At 41.8% G+C, this 22,364-nt stretch overlaps 1 protein-coding gene across 5 annotated transcripts in view; it reads right to left on the reverse strand.

Annotated features, from left to right (window-relative positions):
* Nucleotides 1-22,364, reverse strand: part of fgd4a (FYVE, RhoGEF and PH domain containing 4a) — a 53,914-nt gene that overhangs the window by 11,450 nt on the left and 20,100 nt on the right. For 2 of the 5 annotated variants that reach the window (XM_004568249.5, XM_004568251.6), the window contains exons 2-4: nucleotides 10,276-10,359; nucleotides 1,161-1,313; nucleotides 361-556 (exon numbers count right to left, since the gene is read on the reverse strand). In XM_004568249.5, coding sequence (XP_004568306.3) covers nucleotides 361-556; nucleotides 1,161-1,313; nucleotides 10,276-10,359 — 433 coding nt within the window. Of the gene's footprint in view, nucleotides 1-360; nucleotides 557-1,160; nucleotides 1,314-7,123; nucleotides 7,266-10,275; nucleotides 10,360-14,351; nucleotides 14,646-19,265; nucleotides 19,613-22,364 lie in introns of those variants that run through there. The other 3 variants (XM_004568250.6, XM_076885553.1, XM_076885552.1) reach the window with 3 other exon arrangements.

Below are 22,364 nucleotides of genomic sequence, written 5' to 3' on the forward strand. Positions count from 1 at the left end.
CGTCCGACGTACAATCAATGAGTCGCGGCTGAAAACTTTGAAACTTCTGCTTTTTTATCCTTGAAATAGTTGGTGTAGAAAAGTTGGGAAAGACCAATTTCTGTCACTGTGATTACAACAAGCCAGAGATTTATTACAAAAGCCAAGAAGTTACAAAGATGAAATCTTTCAACCACATCAAGGCAAAAGCTGCTAATTCAATCACACATTGTGACGGAGTTTTAAATCAGCAAAAGCAATAACAGAGGCTTACATTTCCTAAACATTATTAGGAAAATAACAGAATGAGCAATTCATCCACGGATCAAGTAACTGCTCATTTCTGCAGATATCGAGGCAGAGAAAGTTAAGAGGCCGAACCTGTTCTCCTCAAAGCGGCTGATCAGGTCTAAGACTTTGGAGGGTTTCTCTCTGGGTCTCTCCCGGCTGACAGCCCCCGTTTTTCCTCCTCCACTTCCGTCCTCCATCCTGCTTATAAGTGGGGGTTTCTGGATGTGGCCCAATGGGGATGGGATATCTGTCACTGGGCTTTGGAGGTGCAGTGGCTTTGGAGGCACTGGATATAAAACAGAGGAATTTACAACATGAGAAATGTCCTGAATACTAATCACAGCTTCAATTCATTTTCTTACTGCAATCTCAGTTTGAAGCTGAAGGTGGCAGCATCAGCTGTCACAAGTGACACCACCTGTAGGACACTGAACTGTAATAAACGTCCTAAATGTAATAAAGAAATAATCGGGCTTGGCAAAAACTAACTGCGCATGGCTTTGCAACTAAATATCCTGCCTGACTTACAGCAGCAGGAAGAATGGAGCTCTGTTCCCTGCATTATCTGTGTAGAATGATTTACCCAACGCAAACACAAGAGGAACGAGTCTCTCGGTTCACTGAACCCAAGCCAGCTTACATAACTCTTCTTCTGGTTTGACCATTTCGTGGATGTTAACAGTGTCAAACAGCGTCCATAAGCACTGATTCATTCAGTGTTTTTCTGCAGATTTACAGAGTAAACAAAGACGAAGTGAAAAACAGCAGTAGAAAGGTCACTGAGACCACATGTTGTGAATCAGACACCGAAATGCTATAATAATTTGTGTCTCCTAAGATTCTCACTTTGTGGCGTCTGGCTGAATTTTTTCCCACATGCTATTATGTACCTGGTGGTTTAGACTGCAGCCGAGGCCTGCCGCCAGGGACTCTTCCATTGACCCCTCCCCGGCTCTTGTCGGTCGTCCTTGCAGTCACCCGATTCAGACACGCCTGCACACTCGGCAATTCGCTGCGTTCTGACCCTGGGCTGCTGCCTAGAGCTAAAGGACACAAAGAGAGGGCGCACAAGCTTAAAAACAAAATCGATAATGGAATCAAAACCATTTTTATACAAAGAAGTGAGAGTGAAGAAACCAAAAGCATACGTATTTAACTGTTTTATCACTACAGGCATTATCGGCATGACTAATATTTACGATAGGTGACACTGATATATGCCCCACTCATCCTGCAGTGACATTTGAAGCCGTCACTCTGTGGTAGTACATGACTTACGTCGGTGCAATGTTTTACATCAACTACTTTCAAAGGTGAACTATGCTAAAACACATGTTTCTTATTAAGAATGGATTATTTTGAAATATAACATCTGAGTCAGAACTTTTATTTTACACCTTAATTTTCACAACAACCTCTGTCTTGTTTTATTCAGTATTGCAGGTGGCCTGAAAAACCAACGTGCCATTCCAGAAACAGATGTGCAAACATATTCTCCTCCAATTCGCCCTGTAAAGGAAAAAATCATTCCCATCATATATTAAGTGCCATAAACAGCTGAAGACCACACATTAGAGGGTGTCATACACTTCAGTTGATTATCCCAGTTAATCATCCAGCTGATGATCAGCACCAGTGAGACTTTTTACCCAACCAGCTGGCCACAGATGGCGCAGCATCAGTGTTTAGATAGAGCTGGCAGACCGACTTAATGGAGCAGGCGACACAGACTGGCAGTGTTTACAGTAGCCTAACTCGACCTCTCTCTAACCTCGCCAAGCACACACACACACACACACACACACACACACACACACACACACACACACACACACACACACACGTCAGTAAAAAGTATGAAGCCTGTTAAAGCAAATGTCCAAACATGGAGTTACACTGCTGAGAGAGTGAAGACCCTCATTATTCTATAAGCTATTAGTACATTAGCTTCCATTTAACGTTGCCATTTAACGGGTGTGTGTGATTTAGCAAAGGCAAACCAGCTGATGTATAGCTTGGATGTAGCTTCCCTATAGCTTTGACACTGGTAAACTACAATCTAGTCCAGAAGTTGTAGAGTTAAGCACATCCAAGGATGCCTGCTTTACCTGAAAACAACAAAAACAGTGGACTTCTTATAATTTGTGCTTGTTCTGGTTTCGGTCAGTCTGTTATTACCGAAAGTGAAGAAGGGACTTCATGTTTCTGGCACTCAGGGATGCTAACATGCACAGAGAAATGTTTCATCTTTGAAATGAATCATTGAGGAAGGACCTTCATTTCTTTACAGACTCAGTCCCATCATGTCTAAAAATAGATAAAGATATATTTCTCTTTTTTAGAAATATATCTGCCACTCGAATAATCACACACGTAAAGTAAAGTGGCTGTAATGATCAGCCAATGAAGAGAGCAAAAGATAAACTGAAAATTACTATATCTAAGAACACACAGTCACTGGACATTTTATTAAGAACACCCTGCTAGGGCTTGATTGGATGGGATTGTTTGTGGTATAGAGTCAACAATGTGCTGAAAACATTCCTCACAGATGATGGCATCATGAGGTTGTGCTGATCAACTGCCTGTAAGTGCATGTCGGCTGTGCATCCATGATATGAATCTTTGTCACATCCCAAAAGTGATGTGTGGTGACTGTGGAAGCCATTGGAGTGCAGTAAGCTAATCGTCACGTTCAAGCAACCAGTTTGAGATTTTCTGAGCTTTGCCACACGGTGCATTATCCTGCTGGAAGTAGCCATCAACAGATAGGAACACTGTAGTCAGAAAGGGATTGATGTGGCCGGCAACAACACTCAGGATGTAGTGTTTAAACAATGCTTGGCTGGTAGTGTGCCAAGAAAATCTCTCCCACACATTACACCACTGCCACCAGCTTAAACCGCTGGTGTATGGTAAGATGGATCCATGTTGTGACCCCACCGTTTCTGCATACCTTTACTGTAATTAGTGGGTATTTGAGTTACTCTTGTGTTCCTATCAGCTCGAATCATTCTCCTTTGACCTCTGATATATCAACAAGCCATTTTCGTGCAGAGAACTGCTACTCACTGGGCAGTTTCCCTTTTTTCATACTATTCTCTCTAAACTCCAGAGATGGATGTGTGGGAAAATCCCAGTTTCTTAAATACTCAGACCAGCCCCTCTGACAGCCATGCTGCAGTCAACGTCACTGAAGTCATCTCTCATCCCCACTCTGATGCTGGGTTTAAACTTCAGCAGGTCTAAATCTTTTGAGAAGCTGCCATGGGATCGGCTGATTAGATATTTGCATTGACAAGCAACTGAACAGGTATACCTGTTGACCTGGGTGTTGGCTGTATTGGGATGGCTCGGTTCTGGGATACTGGGTTCTGTTGTATATGCAAAGTCTGAGGTGGACAGAACGACAGCCAGGAGACAGCACTGAATAAGGTAGATGTCAGCGATGACAATCATGATACTGATTAAGACACAAAAAACATGAAAAGGAGGAGATGGGTTGGAGGTGGGTTGCACAGGGGCTTGCAGCTGCACCAATTTTCAAGCAAAAAGATATAAGTTCATCTTTTTTTCTATGTTATAACTACATTTGATTAATCAGACATACAGTACATAGTTGATAAGCTGATGATGGAAATAAGTGTTGTTTGTATCCTTAGGGTAAGTAACCTGGTCTTTGAGTGAGAGCTTAATGTACTATATACTTTGGAGTACCTCTCCAAATGCAGCTTGTTTACAAAAACGTTGTTACTATGTGCCAACTTGGTTCCTGGAGCCCCAGATTTGTCTTTACTAGAGTAATCTTTATCTTACCAATCTTAAAGGGAAAGAGAAAAAGAGTAACCACAAAATCATACAGTCACAATTTCTATTTTAAAGGGTGGACCGTAATTAAAGACAACAAGTCTGGCAACTGTCTGACTGGAAGCGGTCCCACGCTGTGTTTGGGAGGGCTTTCTTTCTAAACATGGCCCCAAAAAATACCAATCAGTTATGAAGGCAGGCCGCAGGAATTTTTCATGATTAGGTGCCTGACTTCCACTCTCAGCCACATTAGAGGTCATAAAAAACATCTTGCAAAACATTATGCACCACATTATAAGTACATGTTCTAAAACGAAGTCTGCCTGCAAATTGCATTTCGCATGTGGCATTTATCCTGACTCCTGAGTACAGGAGGTCCAGTGTCCACAGCCCAGCTTTGCTTTCTGGGGTTGTCAGTAACCACGTCAAACACAGCGGCTCACGTCTGAATCACCTTTATATTGCAGCCTTTAACCTGAATAGCAACACTTAATATATCTGTAGGCTGTGTCAAGACAAGAGAGATGTAAACAAAGATATAGATCTGAAAATGCTTCGATGTTTTGCTGTCAGTTATGTAGAAGAAGATTAGATGTCGAGATTTTATGTCACATCATTTATTTTTAACCTCTTATCTTGATCAGTAGATTAAGGAAACGCAACCAGAGCCGTTACACTGAAAAGGAAGTTTTTTCAAAACTACAGTGTTTGGGAAGAAAGTCCTGCTCCTGGTAACGCACTCATTCTGGCACCATCTCATTAAAACTGTCTTGGCACAACAGACAGCCATGTGCAGTAAATTAGAAGCAGCCAGACAGCGTGCTGCGAAAACACTTTGATTCTAATCCTCATCTGTGTGACGGAGAAGGAGGCGGTCTGCTGTCTGGAGTATGAGATGGATCGGGTGGATGCGAACACAAAATACAACTTAAATGTGTTGCACAGAAAGGAAGGACGAACTCTACCTTCTTTTCATAACTTTTGTGTTTTGGCAAGAAATTTCCTGCCACTCAGTTCTGTTGTGCTTTTACAGTAAACAGATAATCTACTTTTACTAGAAACTGAAAACACTGCTGGATCACTACTCCAATCCAGGAAGTGAAGACTTGACTAGTCAAACCGAGACTTGACTTTTTTCTTTGTTGCAGGATTGTGAGGCTTGTAACCATGGTAACTATCCTTTTACCTTGTGAAAATGTAAAATTTCACTGCATACTCCACGGAGCCCAAAGGACCAATATTAATAAATTCAAAGCTACAGAGCCGGAAGAAGACTTAACAAATGCTCATGCAAAGGGTAAGTACACATGAGAGGTAGAGCGGAGAAAACTTTCTGGTTTTACAAAGTACAACAAATCCTTGATTTCAGAAGTTTCCCCAGTAACAGCACCTTTCTTCACAGTGTGACACTACCCTCTGATGGAGCTTATATCAGAACTGGTTCCCCAACATTAGATTAACTGTGGAAAATCCCAGCAGTGATTTGTTAAAATGGGTGAATTAAGTTTACTACACGTTGAAAAAAATCCATCTCTTCAGCTTAAGTATCTTACTCTGCAACAAGAAAACTAGCAAAGTCCGAAAATAGTGAAATCCAAACTAATTCCCAAAATAGCTCCAGGCACACTACATTCTTCCAGTTTGTTGTTGTCACAATGATTTGTTTTATTAAAATTTTTTTTGTCTTAATAATGTTTCAAGTAGACTTACAACACTCAATACAAGATTTGAGGAAACACTGGACATAAATGATAAAAAAGACATACAGATCACAGGTACCAAAATCACCATGCCAACACGCCCATGATGGCAGATGATACCAAAGGTATATTTTCACCCTCTTAGTTTAGAAGGATAACAAGTCGAAATACAGACTGTAGTCGAGGCTAATGGGCATGACATCAGGTTTGCAGGCATGAATGAAAACTGAGAAGATGATGGATTATCAAAGGTGCCAGTTGGTACAAAGTTTCACCATACAACAAATGTTTAACTCAAAACCTCAAATTTCAACTTTAGAGCGCAGCTGCAGAAGTCACAAACCTCTGTAACCATGCCGCTGTATCAAGACTAAAAGCTGCTCCCAGGGAATCAACACGGGAATGTTAATACAGCAAAGATGAGCCGCTTTTCTAGTTTTTCTTTTTAAAGGTTTTTACAGAGAAAACGTACATCTTGCTTATTTACAGGTAGGCATCTGACCTAATTGTTCTTATGTGAATGTTCAAGATATTTGTACCTCCTGACTCCACCTTGTTTGAGAACTGTCACCTGACAGCACACCTGTCCGACCTGACTTTTATGTTTTCCGCGTCTCTTCTTGTGTGTCATGTTCTTTTTGGCTCTCTTGAGGCAAAATATATCCTGATACTTAGGTGTGAGAGCTCGAGGTGAAAAACAAAAGTCACACCCGACTGTGCGCAAGCTGAGGAGTGGTTGACATAGCTTGAAACTGAGGCTTCGTCTTCTGCCGTTACCGCAAGGGTGTGACAGAATTTCCTTGTGATCAACAAGGAAATTCTGAGTATTTTTTATTTTGATATATTCTGCTTCATCTTTGTAAACTCTGTGGCATTTAAAAGACAGTTTGGGCTTCCACACAGTCACACCAAAGTCAAGGAACATGAGGGAAGAATGAGGATAAAAAACGAGTTGAGGTGAACAGCAGCCTTTAGAAACATCTGTCAAGCTTCAGTCCTTACGTGGCTATGATGAAGTTTGCAACTGCAAATTTATGTGTAAAGTGCGTTTGTAGGCCACTCCTATGTTATTTGTATGAAAGGCTCAGACAGTTTGGAGTGTAAACACTGCAACACTCCCGTAAAAGATAAAAGAGCAGCATGGGCATGAAAACATGAAAGACTGCTGTCACTAAAGTGTGATCACACAATTTTATTTAACACCGCAAACTGAACAAAGCAGATGACACAAAACGTGAGAAGAAAACTGTATCTCGATAACTACACTCTAGACTCAGCAGAGACAATCCAAGGATGAACTATTCTGCCAAGCTTGGAAAAAACAAAATCCCAGTGAATGAACTCACCCTGTGTTTGAGATAGACCGGAAAACAGCTGCAATGTCGATCTCTACTGTTGTGTGTTTGAGTGTGTGTGTGTGTGTGTATCCCAGAAGAGCTGAAAGTTTAGCATCCGTGTAATCTTCCCAGGCGGTGCTGTTGAGAATGACTCAGCTCAGGAGGGAGATTTACAGGGCAGCAAAAGACTCCTCCTTCACTCTCGCTCACACACCCCTTATTTAAGTGGCTTTTAAAAAGTACTGATTCGCACAAACCGAGAGTTGCACGCACACACGTGCGCAAACAAAGACACCTTCAAATGAACTCTGTACCTTTAAGCTCACAGGAACTGCACCTTTAGACCTTAAAAGGTTCAAATCCATAGAAAGAAAGAGAACAGACACAAATGCCTGTCAGAGCAACATTTTTCCAGAAAAATAACAAATTTTGGAGAATAGAAATAAATGTAGTTTAAAGTTATGGAATAATAAATTATCCTGCAATTCTCAGGTACACTGAAGGGTTTTCCAGCTTCCTCTCACTTGTGAAACCCATTTGTTACAATCACACAATGAAGCAAACAGCAGAAAGCGAAACAGGACCACTAGCAGAGGACAAAAGCCACAGCACTTCTTCCTCCATCAGCGTCTCTTATTAGTGAAGCACCTGATCAATGATTGACAGCCACCACAGAAAAAGCAGCCTAAACAGCTTCACTGCAGTTCTGTCATCCTCAAATCTAATCGAAGCCCCCAAAATAAATTTTTATTTAAATCAGCTCGTCCTCCTGAGCCCTGTTATTTATGCTAACATATAAAATGGTAAAAACTTTGACGCAACGACACGAACACAAACCAAATCTTCCCGATTAATCGTGAAATATCAAAATGAGGCTACATTAAAATGAAGCAAGAGCATCACAAAAGGAATTATGGGAATAAACTAAATGTACCTTTTACAGAAGTCTCCACTGGGAAGTGCAACTCAGTCTTCTCCATGTTCTGCATCTAACGTGTGCTGCACAGCTGCTCCCTGGTGTCTATGTGGTGGAAAGGTCTTGGTCTGATCTACGTTGCTATGTATCAGCTTTGAACCATCACATGGTTTCAGATAAAAAAAACCAACAAACAACAACAACACAGGAAGCTTTAATTTAAGTCACGATGACACCTCTGACAGAAACAAGTCTTGAGGTCTTGCTTACTGCGACATGTAAACGCACTGCAGAGCAGCACTGCAGGGAGTGATGAGCATTATTTTGTTCCTTCATTAATAAACTAGTTGGACCAGTATAAATTCAACTCCTGTTAAATTATCTGTCTTTACAAGACTGCAAACCACAACTCCCATCATGCTCACCTTACTTTGTTTGGTTTTTTTTTACTTTTGTACGTTTTGTAGAAAACTGAGAAAAAACAAAGTTGGTGGTTTTTTAATGAATGCTGTGACTACTCAGAAATATATATTTTTTTATTAACAATTGAAAGTTTTCTCGCTTTAAATTTCCACCCTGATATGTTTTGTGATGTTTAATATGGAGTCCTGGTGATTTTTTTGAGGTTTGCACAAATATTTCAGTGATAAATGCGACTGTATTTTTTATTTTAGCGTGACTTTCAATATAATTATTTTGCTCAAGAACCTGTCTCATTCACTATCCATCCTGTCAGTCACGTATGCAAATCCCTCCAAGCAAGAAACAAAAGCATCCAGTGATGAGCCACAACAATAAAACTCCAAAAAACTTGTCTGTTGGGAACCTTTTGGTTCAGGCATTCGTGTGGATGTTACTTTGATACATACCGCCCACCTAAACATTTCTGCAGCAGAAACACATCTTCCCTTGTTATCACCATGACAAAGCTCCTCTGCACTGCAAAAAATGTGGCTTGAATGGCTGGAGGAAAATTACCTGAAGTTGTTACCTGGTCTTAAATTCCCCACATGCCAATCCAACGAGCCAGCACCTTGTTGAGAACAGGTCCTGTGTCTTAGGTCACAGCTGTTTTGGCAACACAACAGGACAACTTTCACTATATTAGGCTGATCAGTGTACAAATTGGAAGGAAACATCTCCTTTTGTTTACTTGGTTTCAAAGAGTCAGTGAGACAAGCATACCCTGGTTACTTAGTGCATGTAAACATCCTTTGTAAGGACAAAGGCGTTCTGCATGATCGTTATGGTTACATTTATTTGATGAAAAACTGAGCTGTGAAACGAAAGCTTTTGAGACAAAGTCACACAAACTGCTTCAAAGCCACAAACATACATGCACACATGTACGCACACACTCCAAATAGCACTACCTCAACCAGTCAGCTTGAGAGTGCGTTGTTGCTGTGCACGTTTGGCTCCACTTTTACAGACGAGGCTTTGAATGATCCAATCATGCTAACGCACACCGTGTGAGAGAACATGACAGACAGAATGACACGTAACAATTACAGCCAGTCCTGTGACCTTGGAGTTGGGTGGGGGGCTTTCAACTGCCCGGACTTTCTTCAGATTAAGCTTGCATCATCCTCTAATCTGAGGGCCGTTGTGAGATTACCCCACGAGTCTGCTTCGAAAGACTAGATAATATAACAAAGAAAGAAAGAGACACGGATGAAAACCCAGGTGCAAAAAGGAGAGGGACTTACAGGCGTGAACTAGAAAGAAGAGAAAACGAGGAAAATGAAGAATAGGAAGACACAGAGGGCCAGAGGTAAGCGCCCATTCATCAAAAGAAGCAGACCATGAGACACAAGCATGTTTGCGAGCGTGAGCGCACACACGAGTTTGATATAAAAATAGAGCAGCGACCCGCAGCGTTTTTCACACCCCTGCATAGCAGAGAGTCACAGGAAGGCGTGTTCATAGTGTCCTTCACAGTATCATCCTCTGTCCTCACTGTGCATGTTAACTGATTTTACTCCGATCCAGAAGGTCTGGCAAAGCTGAAAAATCCATGCATTCTATTGATTTTGAATGCAAATGTGTGTAAATCAGAGGTGTTGATTGAAAAGAGACGATGGACATGTGAACATGGCAATGAAAATCAAGATGATGCACAAAGTGGACGAAAAATGGGAGACTAAGATATGAATAATAACACATCTAAAGAGTTTTTCAAAAAGTCTGCGTGCAAGCACTTGAGAGAAAGACCGTAAAGATAAATGGAGGTGATGCAACCTACCTATGGACTGTTCGATCTTCACCGCCACACAGGTCTGCTCTTCAGTGTTCTCCGACTGGAAACAGGTAGCTTTGCCCTTCCTCTCTACAACACAATATGCGCAAATTTCAAGATTTAGAATAAAAATAAGTTGACAGAATTTGTGTAGATTAAGAGGCTATTTTAAAGGTTGACCTGCATATCAGACAGAAGCTTTAAACAGTTTGAGGCTTCCCCAGATTTTATGTAAAAGGTCCACCAACTCAGATCAAACCCCGCCCCCAATAAACTTATACAATGAACAGGAGAGATTGTGAGATCTGAAGCACTGTTGTGGTAGCTGCATTTATCAAGATCTGGAGTACACTCATGTTTGTTTTGAGAATGAAAGGGAGTATATAAGCCCTTGGAGAGAGAAACCCTAATTAGTCTGTCTGTGATATGTAGGCCATCGTCAGCAGGGAGAGCAAACGCTCTTTCAAAACAGCCGTTTAATATGCACATAAAAGATTAAAGAGTCGTAAAAACAATGAAGACCTCGTGAGCGTTCCAAAACCTCCAAACACAAACACACACACACACACACACACACACACACACACACACACACACACACACACACACACACACACACACACACACACAGAGTAGCACAAACCTATGCCCTCAGTCAGATGTAATCATCGCCTCTACAGGCACCCTGTTCTGTCACACCAACCTCCTCTTTCACTACATCATTAAATTTTCACTGTGGTCTTTCTGTCTGGCAGCTCCATGTTCAAAATCCACTGCCAAACATATCCACTAGCCTCCTCTGCACATCCAGACCAGCTAAGCCCCGCCTCCCTAACTTTGTCCAACCTGGGTTTTCCTCCCGATCGACTCGTTCCTAATCTTGCCTATCCAGGTAACTCTCAATGAAAATCGTACAATATTCAACCCTCCAGCCACCTCCAGCTTCACCTATGTGTCAACATTAACCACACAGAAACGAAGCCAATCAGTCGGGTTTGTTGTTCCGCATTCTTTCGAGAAATGTTTTTGAGAAATACTAAAAAGAAAGCATCAGTGTGTATTTTGTAAACGGCACTACAGTGGAACAATTTGACTGATTGAAAACAAGTCACGTACCATCAGCATGCAACAAACTGATAATGATTTTAAACATTTGGGAATTAAAAGAACTGCATGTTTGCTCAGAGGTTGTGGAGAAAACTGCATTTCCTTGAATGACACCACTGTTAAAATAAAGCTACAGAAGCACTAACATAATAACAACCTGGGGAAAAGTTATCCCTTTATTGAGCAGTATGGGTGTTAATATAGTATTTATAAAACGTGCCTGTTTAAAATGATTATCTCACCAATGTTTGTGGGCAAGATAATAAATCGGAGAATTTTTAAAGCAACTGTCATTATAATATGACTTGTTGTGCATTTAATTAATTCATTATCAGCTGCAATCATATTGTTAATGGATGCATCTTGCTAAGTAAGGCTTAGCACTCAACCCTTTTCAATTGTGGTCACTTCTGACCTGCGAGACTAAGAAGACAAAAGAAGGCAAAGAAGGCAATCTACACTTATGAACAGGTTATAGTTTTGTGGTAAATCATCTTCTATTTCATTTCAGTTGAAAAAACCGGTGTTGACATCATCCTGCAATGTTTTCAGCCTGTCAGGAAACTACACAGATTAAAAAAATAAAAGAAATCATATCCCTCCAAAATACATGACAGGGTAACATAATGAGTCCTCTTACTCAAGTGAATTGAATTGTATTACAACGTTCATGCCTCGCTTATCGTTTCTCAAACTCAATTCTGTACAAGCATTTAGTGCTGCGTCAGTCAGGATATACAACACAGCAGCAAGTGGACCGAGCTGACATAATGGAGCGTGGATAATGGTACGTAAACCAATAGTAGAGTAGCTCAATGGGGGGTCGTGCAAACGGTGGAAATACAGATGACGGTGTGTGTGTGTGTGTGTGTGTGTGTGTGTGTGTGTGTGTGTGTGTGTGTGTGTGTGTGTGTGTGAGGGAGAGAGAGTGAAGGGGGGTATAATATCCTGGCGCATGGATTAAAGGAGGGCTTTGTCCACCCACCATCTGGACTCCTCATGACAGGCCTGCCTGCTGTTCAAAGACACACACACACACACACACACACACACACACACACACACACACACACACACACACACACAACTTACTTAACAGTATACAAGTTAAACCCCAGTCGAGTTCCCTACTGAAAATATAACAAATGTAAGCAGCTTATGAAAAGCATTATGTACACATCTTCTCTACAGAGTCGGCCTATGGAGGCCTCTCCTCCGGCCAGCTCTTAGCCGTGTGACCAGAGTCACTGCGTGCCCATTGTTTCCTTAAGTGGGGGGATGTGTTCTGATGTCAATACTGAGAATAAACTCAACAGAGAAAATGCTTCACACTTTGGCGACTACACGCAGCCACAAAGGTCAGAGAAATAGCTTTCTGAGATGTGGCTGATGACTGATGGAGGAAAGTGTACCAGCCCTTCTACTGACGTACTCATCATGCAATTGGCCTGACACTAAAGCTTCCCCTCCCTGTTCATTAACATCCTGTTGTTTTTGTTTTTATGTGATGATCTTTTTGTTAGAAGTCCGAGCATAACACAACTGATAACCTCAGAGACCCGGAGACAGCACAATCCACACACAAAGTGAACACTGGTCACTGGCCAGGTAGGATCTGGGAAGTGATGTGGGATGAGAGTCGCCATAAAGTCTCAATAGTGACAATGAAACCAGAAGTCATATTTATAGTCTCCTGTTACGGCAGCGATAACGACAAGTTTACTGAGAGGAGCTGAGAAAGAGAATTGGCCAGTGAGAAGGAATCAGATTTACAATAACAGGAACTCAGGCATTTATTAAAATTACTGATTGAGGAAGTGAGAACGCTGAGCAGACCTCGTCTGTGGTTCTTGGAAGAAAGCTGCCAGTTACAGTAAACATAAACTACACAGGTGTGAGGGAGTAAATACTGCTACTGACACATTTTGATTGTTTTACAGTTACATGGAATCACAGTTGTGCCTTTGATGTTCAACAACATAGGTGGCAAACTGCTACAAATTGTTCTCTTGGCAGTCGAAGTAAATAAAAAGAAAATTTAAAGGGTTATGTTCTAAGCAGCTCTCTGCGCTACCAAACTTTAATGCTACCATATTGGCACCTCGTCCTTGACAGCTACAGTAACCTTTGCTCAGAGTGAATGGTCAGTGAGTCGTGGCATTTATCTGAACTTCAGAAATGTGCATCTGCGTATGCGACATGTCGTATCTAACAATAAAAAAGTGGTGCAAACAAATCTTTTATCAGGTCAGTCCTTTGGTTTGTGGTGCTTACGTTTACTTGCTGTAGAGCAGCACAAGAACTCTGATAGACGTCTGTGACTGAAAACACCAAATGAGCTCCAACCCAAGTCTGACCAGCAGTCAAACTGAAAACACAGTCACCACCTGTGTTTTCGCCAGCCTTCAACACTGTAGGTTGCAGTTGTATAATTCACATAAGGACATGTGTTATAAACTATAGATGGTTTAAAAAATGCTTAACTAAAAATGAGGGTATTCTATCTTTCTCCATCTTTAAACATTATTGCAAGAACAGCAAAGTTAACTGATGCTGCTGACAAATATGGTGTAGCTGAAAAAATCTGCCACAAGTTCATTCTTGTGTGCTACACCTCTCCGATTACAGCACAACAAACATTTAAAGCTCTGCAGCACCAGGTAAGATTATGAGCAAGAAATAAATGCCACTGCTTCACCATTCACACGAAAGCTCTGAAAGATCATTGAAAAAGTTCTTGCATAATTTCCCTTGACAGGCAGGCTGTGTGTCTAAAATGTTTCTTAGGTGACTGTTCTCACACTCGCTTATCTAACAGTCACCTGTGTGTTTGGGTTTCTGTGGTAAAGGCAGCGCTTCCTCTAGAGCTTTTTTTAATCCGTAGTTCAACAACACTTTTTCATTTTTAGACCCTTTATTTATTTTGCGTGTCTGAAAATATGACAAAAAAACAAAAAGTAAATTTTTTACACTACCTGCCAGCACTCCTCCCAAAAAGAGTTGTGTTTTCCCCGGCCGGGTAAACACAGAATGGTTATCAATCCTATAGTGTCTTTTCCATTCAGGAGTATCCATATTTATGAGAAATTACAGTCCGTTCTTCACACACACGTTTCCTTCTTGGCTGGTAAGCTCGTGTGTGTGTACCCGTGAGAGCTTTGGAGTCTCTGTATCACTGCACAAACCGGTTCCCTGGAAACTAGAGTCACCTGGTGAAGCAGACAATTGCAGGAAGGGAGGAGGGACAGGTCGCCCTACAAGATATTTATTCACGGTCACTTTCATGACTCCCTTAGAATGCTTTGAGAGCTGGTGAGGAGGGAGGAGAAAGTGAGAAGGCAGGAAAAAGCAAAGGAGGAGTTAAAGAAATGCAATAAATCACTGGTGAAGAAAGGTGGAAAAAGGAGTGACTATGATATGGAGAAGTGAGAGATAAAAATTAACCAACTGTAACAGTTCACATTTAGTCATCTGTGGTCATGCAAAATTGTTTTAAAACCCATTATTTAACCCATTTTACATTATAATGAACATTTGATCCACCCTGCTAATTTCTCTAAAATGTTATTCACCTTAAACTGACTGCACGGAGCTGAACCTTAACCTAGTCTCAGTCCTGATATAAATAAGTGTAAAGAGAGGATGCTGCTGATGTAATTCTATAATGGTGAGATAAAGAGATTATTATTCAAAAGAAAATCCACCAAAAAGACACAAAGAAAGCAAAGTAAGCTAAGTTTAATATGCAAGGCTGCCCTAGATTGAGATAACTGCTATTCAGATGTAACTCATAAATAATGGAAAAGCGTGAATGTATTAGCATGCCAAGTCACACCCCTTTAATCGTATGTTCACGGTGGTGATAAAATGTGTGCGAGCTTTTCTTGCTTGACTCAGAGGCTACTGAAAGAGACCAGATGCGTCTGCCTCTGTTCAATCTCGTTCTTCCATTATGGACAATTACCAGAGAGTGATGGCTTTCTGTCGCAGGCATAATAGAGTGAAAATTAAAAGGCCTTGTAAGCGTTTTGTGTATTCAAGACAACCAGATGAGACCCTGCGTCTCCAGCTCACGGAGCAAACGTGGGAAATTGACGTAGTTCGTTGTCCATATAACACTTAAAAGAATAAGCTGGTTTTTCTGGTACCTGAATTTAATGCCAGTTTGTTGAGCTTTCATTTACCCCTGACACAAAGTAGCTGCAAAGTAGCTGCAGAATGCATCATCCATGTTCAGGCTTGGTTTCATCTTCGTCATTCACTGCTTTAGCAGTTACCTATTTGCAATACTGGGATTGTAAGCTGGGATTCCCTCTTGTTTTTAGCTTCTCTTTCAGCGCAGACTCTTCGGCTGCTAGATGCTATCTATGCAGATTGTTTTATATGGTGAGCAGTATCCTGTGCTGTTTTTGCTGAGATCACAGACCTGTGACAGTCTTTGTTTTCAGCTACAAAATGCCACACTTCTTGCCTCATAAAATCTGCACATCACTGTGCCTCTTTGTTTACCACCAGGCACCCTACAAAGCTCCAGCATGTGAAGATAAGCATGATCTGAACATGCTCTCCGGCCCATGTCTAATGAGGGCAGGCCAACTGGGTGACTGGATGTGCTACAATCCTCGAGCTGAACAACACTACGGACCCTTCCCCCCGCCCCATAGAGACAGGAAGAGATGGAAACTATAGGCTTCCTGTTTGCTGTTGCAGGGATAATCATTCTCTGGAGAAGAATGACTATAACAGACCATTTAAACATGTTTGTCATGCCAGATGGCAGACGCTAAGTTCCACAACTGATCCAAATACTGTAGCTCTACCACAACCAGGGATACTAAGAAAAATAAAGTTAGTATCAGAGGGCTATGAGAGCACATAGCTGAGATCCAAACAGCAGTGTACGCTACAATCACTGAGACCTAAGGCAGAGCTTGACTGTTGCAGTCTGTGATAACATCAACATGCCACAGTCTTTTCCTCTGTGTGCCTTTTTTCACAGCATCTTGCTCATCACAGTCATCTCATTTTTCTTGTCATCTCCTCCTTCATCCACATGACCTGCAGGTCTACCTTAAAAAACCCCCAGAAAGATCACAGCTGGTGTGGCAGAAGCTCCCAAATGTGCCAATCAATAGCATGTCTGCCCGATTACCATGCCTGACCGAGTCCTGGGAGACCTGTATGTTCATAAATGAACAACAATGCTTATTTACGACAAGCTCTTCATGATGAGCCTAAATCAACTGGATCTCAAGGGTCCAACAGATTAACTGGAGATTTGTGAAAGAGGAAACCTCTGTGCAGCATATCAGCCTGGGTATAAAAAGGCAAAAATGTCTATACAATAGTGCGTACACTATTTGCGTGAGTTCAGTGTTTGTGCCACAGAGTCCTTTAACTAGTTCTTCAACTAAAGCAGCTCTGTTTAAATTCCTTGCAAATCGCTCCTTTATAAAAAAGATTGCTATTAATAACCATTTATATTTACAACACTTTGGCAAAAATCTCACGACTTCCTGAACCTAATTGTAGCTGCAGATCCAAAAATAACCACATGAGAAATTCCCACAAACTGCCGCTAACGACTAAGTTGTTATTGCTCTTCTGATGCTGGCTTCAGTTCACGACGATTAAATCAGTGAAATGTGCCTGTTGTTCTTACGCACCGAGCAGCCGGAGGCGACAGACTGTACGGATGCCGTGTACAGAAGGTGAGCGACAGCACACGGCATTTCTGGAAGGTCGTGCCAGCAACAGTTCAGAGCTTCTCACAGTAATGCAATAGACGTGATTAATTTTAATCTGGAAATAAAGTCGTGAGGTTACAATGTGACCAACTACTACTAGAATCTACTATGAAGTGTGGGACAAGCTAACATCAGCAGTTTTCTTCTTGTTCTTTGTTAGCCAATATTTTGGGAGCAAATGTGCCCAGCTCTATAGATCTGCACATTTCTGTTCTATTCTCCAAACAATTTCTTCATTCGTTAAATATCTTTGTTTGTCTCAGTTTTTTTTATTCTTATGCATCAAGTAGAGAGTAAACAAGAGAGAATCATTAATGCCAAACAGATCTGACTCAATGCATAATGGATGAAGTAAATAGATGCTGAATATAATGCCAATCAAACAGCGTGGGTAAGGACTTGTGCCTCAAACGGGATCATTGTGCTCAGCATGAATGAGCCATTCTGACTGGCAGCAGAGCCCATATTCCCAGCACAGACTTGGAATGCACAGAAAACCCCTGCAATCCTGAAAGCAAGCCTGCAGCCGAGCCCAGAGCCAAGGCTGGTGCTGTAACGAGGCAGAAAGAGAAAGATAGAAAGCAATGGATAAGATTTAACGTGACTAACTTCCTCTATAACCAAGCTGACTATGCTACTAATTTTCTGTCCTCCTCTTTCTTCCTCATTCTGCACACTCCATTTTTAAACCCACAGATCAAATGAGCTTGGTCACCTGCTTTTCTGCTCGTCTGCATTCACAAGCGCACAACACCTAACCTGACGCTTTGTAATAAAGTGTCAAACAGCATCAGCATTTGTGGTTTGTGTCATAAGAGTCTTAACAGAAGGACAAACTGCTCCACAAAAAGAGGATAAAATGACAAGGCAACCAGCTTTATTACAGCAGAGGTAGCACTGCGTCCCAAGGACAGTGACACAGCACATTTAGTTTGAGACCAGAACAAGCTTTGATCACGCAAACGTGATCAAAGTAAGCCATATTTGTAGAGTTATGCACATTTTATTCACTGTGACGCGGCTCGTTATTCTCCTTCCTCTTTTTTACTTCTCTTAAAAAAACAAAAACAAAAATGCTCTCTTCAGTTTGGTGCTATTTTTGGTCACATTACATATCTCTTCTCTTCTTTTGACGAGTTAAGATCTAACTTGGTTTTAATGCGTCTACTATTTTAGATAACATGCAAGTAGAGGGAGAAGAGTTACGAATGAAATGAACTCCTGGATTTACTCGTTGATCTTGGAGGATCCCTCTTACTGGGACCACACAGACACACTGAAGAGCCCGGCTAGTATAGAGACCAATCAATGCACAGGATTTGACAACCCCCCTGCCTCTTCTCGGCTGGAATGGCAGCCATGCTCAGAGTGTAGCTTGGTGTAGCCGACTTTAATAGTTTTAACTGTAAAGACAGTTAGCTAAAGAGTAACGCTGATAGCACCCAGCACACGAATGAAGAGAGGCGACTCAGGTCAAAGCATGAGTGTCATCCTTAGTCCAACAGTTTTATTGGTTAAAAAGCTATTGTGACTTTGCTGTTTTCAGGAAGTTTAGAGTGAACTACATGCAGTTCAGACTACATAAACTTTTATAGGATCAGAGTACAGCTGACAAGACAGGACGACTATAAATCAGAGCTGTGTTTGTACGAGGTGACACAAAATCCACACACACACTGCCTCACCTATTTTCCCACAGCTCAAATGGGAAGCAGCGTTTACCGACTTTAACAGTCTTTATATGTGTGCACGTCTAAAGAGGCTCAGTTGGCACTGCCTTAAAGAAAATTAATAGTCCTCTCCAGCTAACACAGGTCATAGCACACACACACACACACACACTGAGCTACAGCACCCACCAGAGCAGCATCCTGTGGTGAGAGCTCAGGTTTGTCTTTTGTGATGTGTGCTCCTCCCATTGTTAACCATCACCCTCAGCAGGCGTTTAATGTGTAAGTGTGCAGAATAGAGAACAGCATTTCATACTCTCTGTGGTTATGAACCACACACACTTTGTCTGTCAGCTCTGTGAACCTACCGCCCTATGGCTACAGTGTGAGCTCGACGGATGCGGGGTGCCGGTGCTGCTTGGTAAACCAGGGTAAAAATAAAAGAGACAGAAAGAGAGAGAGAAACACTGACCTTAGAGGAGGCTGTGTCCAGTGAGAATAAAAAGGTGCCTTGTGCCTCTCCCTGTGCTCTGTCGCTCACAGTAGCAGGTTGAGGCTGGTGTTAAACTGCTGCCTCACTGCATCGGTTGCATCCTCCCTTCCTTTTCACGGTCTCTCTCTCTCTCCCTCACATAGATACGTTTCAACACCCAGTCGCCCTTTAGCCTAACCTAGTCACGCTTTCCTTCTTCTTTTACCTCATGCTCCGCTCTCTCTACAGCAAATGAGGATAATAACATTCCAGCGGAGACGGAGCATATGGTGGGGAAGCGATACTCAGCCCCAGAGTAAAGCCCCCTCTGTGTGTGTGAATGTGTTTCTGCATATGCCTGTGCGTGTTGCATGGACAAGCGAACCCATTGTGTCGGGTAAGGGGAGGGCCGGTGAGAGGGGAAGAAGCCAATGGCCATACTCATCTGCCGCCCCTGCTGCTGGTGGCTATAGCACAATATAGGTGGAGAGTGTGACATGCAACAACCCCCCGCCGTGAAGAAAGAGGAGGGTGGGGTTGGGTGGAAGGCGTAAGAAAGACAATCTGAAGAGAGAGCTGATGAAGAACTGATCTCTGTGTAAAGAAAGTAGAAGCCTGACATAGCGGTTTAAAAAAATCCAGCTGTCAACTTCAGCAGCTTTCAGACTGACAGCGAGACACAAAATGCAGGTTTGAGGTAAAATAAGGGTGACTCAGTTCATAGACGTGCCAAATAAATCAGTGTCTATGGTGCCTCAAGAGGAAGCGTGTTACAAAAAGATTAGAAAATTTCAGGGCTCGCAAAATTTCAAAATCTCTGGTAGCCCTTCCGGCAGACACTCTTCAGTTTTTGGTAGCCCAAAATAAATTTAAGTAGCCTGAAAAAAAAGAGGACAATTTTTTGATTGACTTAAAAAATTGTTAAAACACAAATTACAACAACTGTAAAAGAATACAATCATCAACTCAAATATTTGGTTCTAATTGAACAGAAATTTCTATGAACTTGTAAGAACTGTGTAGAACATGGATCAGTCTGTGTCAGATCCTGAATCTGACATTTCCACTGAAGTCACGGGTAAGAGGTAAGTGGAACCAAGATCATTTGCTTTGTTTGCAAAGGCTGCTACATTTTGCCAAAGGTAGTTCACTCTTTGCAACATCGCGCTGTTCTAAACAGCTTTTTCTTCTGCGTTTCTTCTGGACTTCTTGTTGTGCTTGGTTTATTTTTAGTAGTTTTTTTGCAATTGGCGTTTGTTCTGGGAAAGATACTGAAACTGAAAGAGACTGAGCAATAATGCATTTCTTGCATTTCTCATGGGTTCTAATGGGGTCTTTCTTAAAATTACTGGTCCCAGTAACAAAGGTGCTTGTCGACTCAGAAATCGAGGGAAACAAGACACACCCGGCAGAACATGATGTTATTTAGCTCGTCATATTCCAGCCACAGAAATTCTTTTGTCCATGAAACCAAAAAAAGCTGCGCTTTTGTTTTTGCCTCATAGCCTGATTTGTCATATCTTTTCCGTTTTGTGATCAGCTTTTCTTTGGTGGTCCCTTCTTCACCCTGACCTGTCTTATTTGGCTCTGCAGAACTAAAATACCTGCATAAATCCATCTGCTTTTACACAGGCACTTGCATAATGATCAGCGATTCTCTGCGCAATCAACCTGCATCACAGGTTTAAGCTTGCTGCGGGAGATTTCATTTGTCACGTTTGAATAGTAAGCTAATGAGTGATAAGACGATGTCAGAGGAACTGGTGCGCAACCCAACCAGAATGAAGGTAACTTTAGTTTTGGAAAGTGTCTGTTAAAAAGCCTTTTTATTACTGGTTTTTGTGGAATTTGGGTTCAAATGGAAATATGAACAGTTTTAGAGATAAAAGCTCAAAGTTAACAGTAAAGGGAAGGTTTTCATGTTTACAGTTCAGTCTCACAAAATTATCCCTCAACCTCTTGTGAAAGTTGAAATACAGGAACTAACAGGTTTTTTTTTAGCTTGATGACATGCACACACTCACACAAAAAATTCTGAGCTGGTTTTATAATCCCATAAATTCAGATGTCATCACAAACCCTTAAAGAACCACGTCAGGATTAAAACCTTCAACTGAAGACCAAGAGTGAAACAAGAAAGCATTCGTGGTGAGATCAGACTCTTTCCATCGGCGTGAGGTAGGCTTCTCTCAAACAGAAGCTCGACATGTGCCAGTATTAGACATCTTGTCACTTTGATCTCGGAAGTTACAGAAAAGTGCAGAGCAGACAGATATATGTTGTGGTCGGGGTGACTGGAGTGTTGACACGTTGAGAAAGAACACTTCTCAGAATGTCATTGCTGTCTGACAAAATGACCTTCTGGCCATGCTAAGTGCTACAGACGCACGTATAGAGAACTGTTTGCTTTCACAAACAGTTTCCTCCTCGTGGCAGTTCCCCCTATTAAGAAATGTGTGATGCACACACAATATTGCACTGTGGGTGTTCAGTACCCACGGTAAAGCATTGTGCACCGTGGGCACTTTTCCGTATTTGTTGTAAGCTTCCTTCTTGTGGTGTCTTTATTAATTCAGACTGGCAGTCACGGCGCTTCTGGCCCATTTTCTGTTCTCCTGTCCGCTCCTGTTTTCATCTCCCTTTGCCCAATGTGTCTTACTAATGTCATTTTCTTTCAGGTCTTGTATAATTTCTTCACAGCCAGTGCCTGACATGAAGACCCATTAAAATTAAATACTTTCACGTTTTCCATGAAATGACCTGCTCACGCTGTTAGTCTCAGACACACCTTGAAACACACAGTCTGGCTGGGCCTTATTAAACAACACAGTAATTAGTGACTGAAAGGCCTAGAGAGTAATAACTACATCCAGACCTCAATATACGCAGTGTGTAGTGCTTCCTGCGGATTCTGTGTGTCCGTGAACCACATTCAGGAAATCACGGTGCTACAGAGATAATTGTATTCTCGTTTACTGCCTGGCCATTTACTGCAGAAGCCATTACAGGTCAGTTTAATCAGCACTCTCACACACAAAAATACAAAAACACATGCAGATTCAAAGGCAAGGAAGTCTTTGCTCCCAATTTTAAGAACCA

The sequence above is a fragment of the Maylandia zebra genome, linkage group LG7 (assembly GCF_041146795.1).
Source record: "Maylandia zebra isolate NMK-2024a linkage group LG7, Mzebra_GT3a, whole genome shotgun sequence".
In the NCBI taxonomy this organism is placed as follows: Eukaryota; Metazoa; Chordata; class Actinopteri; order Cichliformes; family Cichlidae; genus Maylandia; species Maylandia zebra.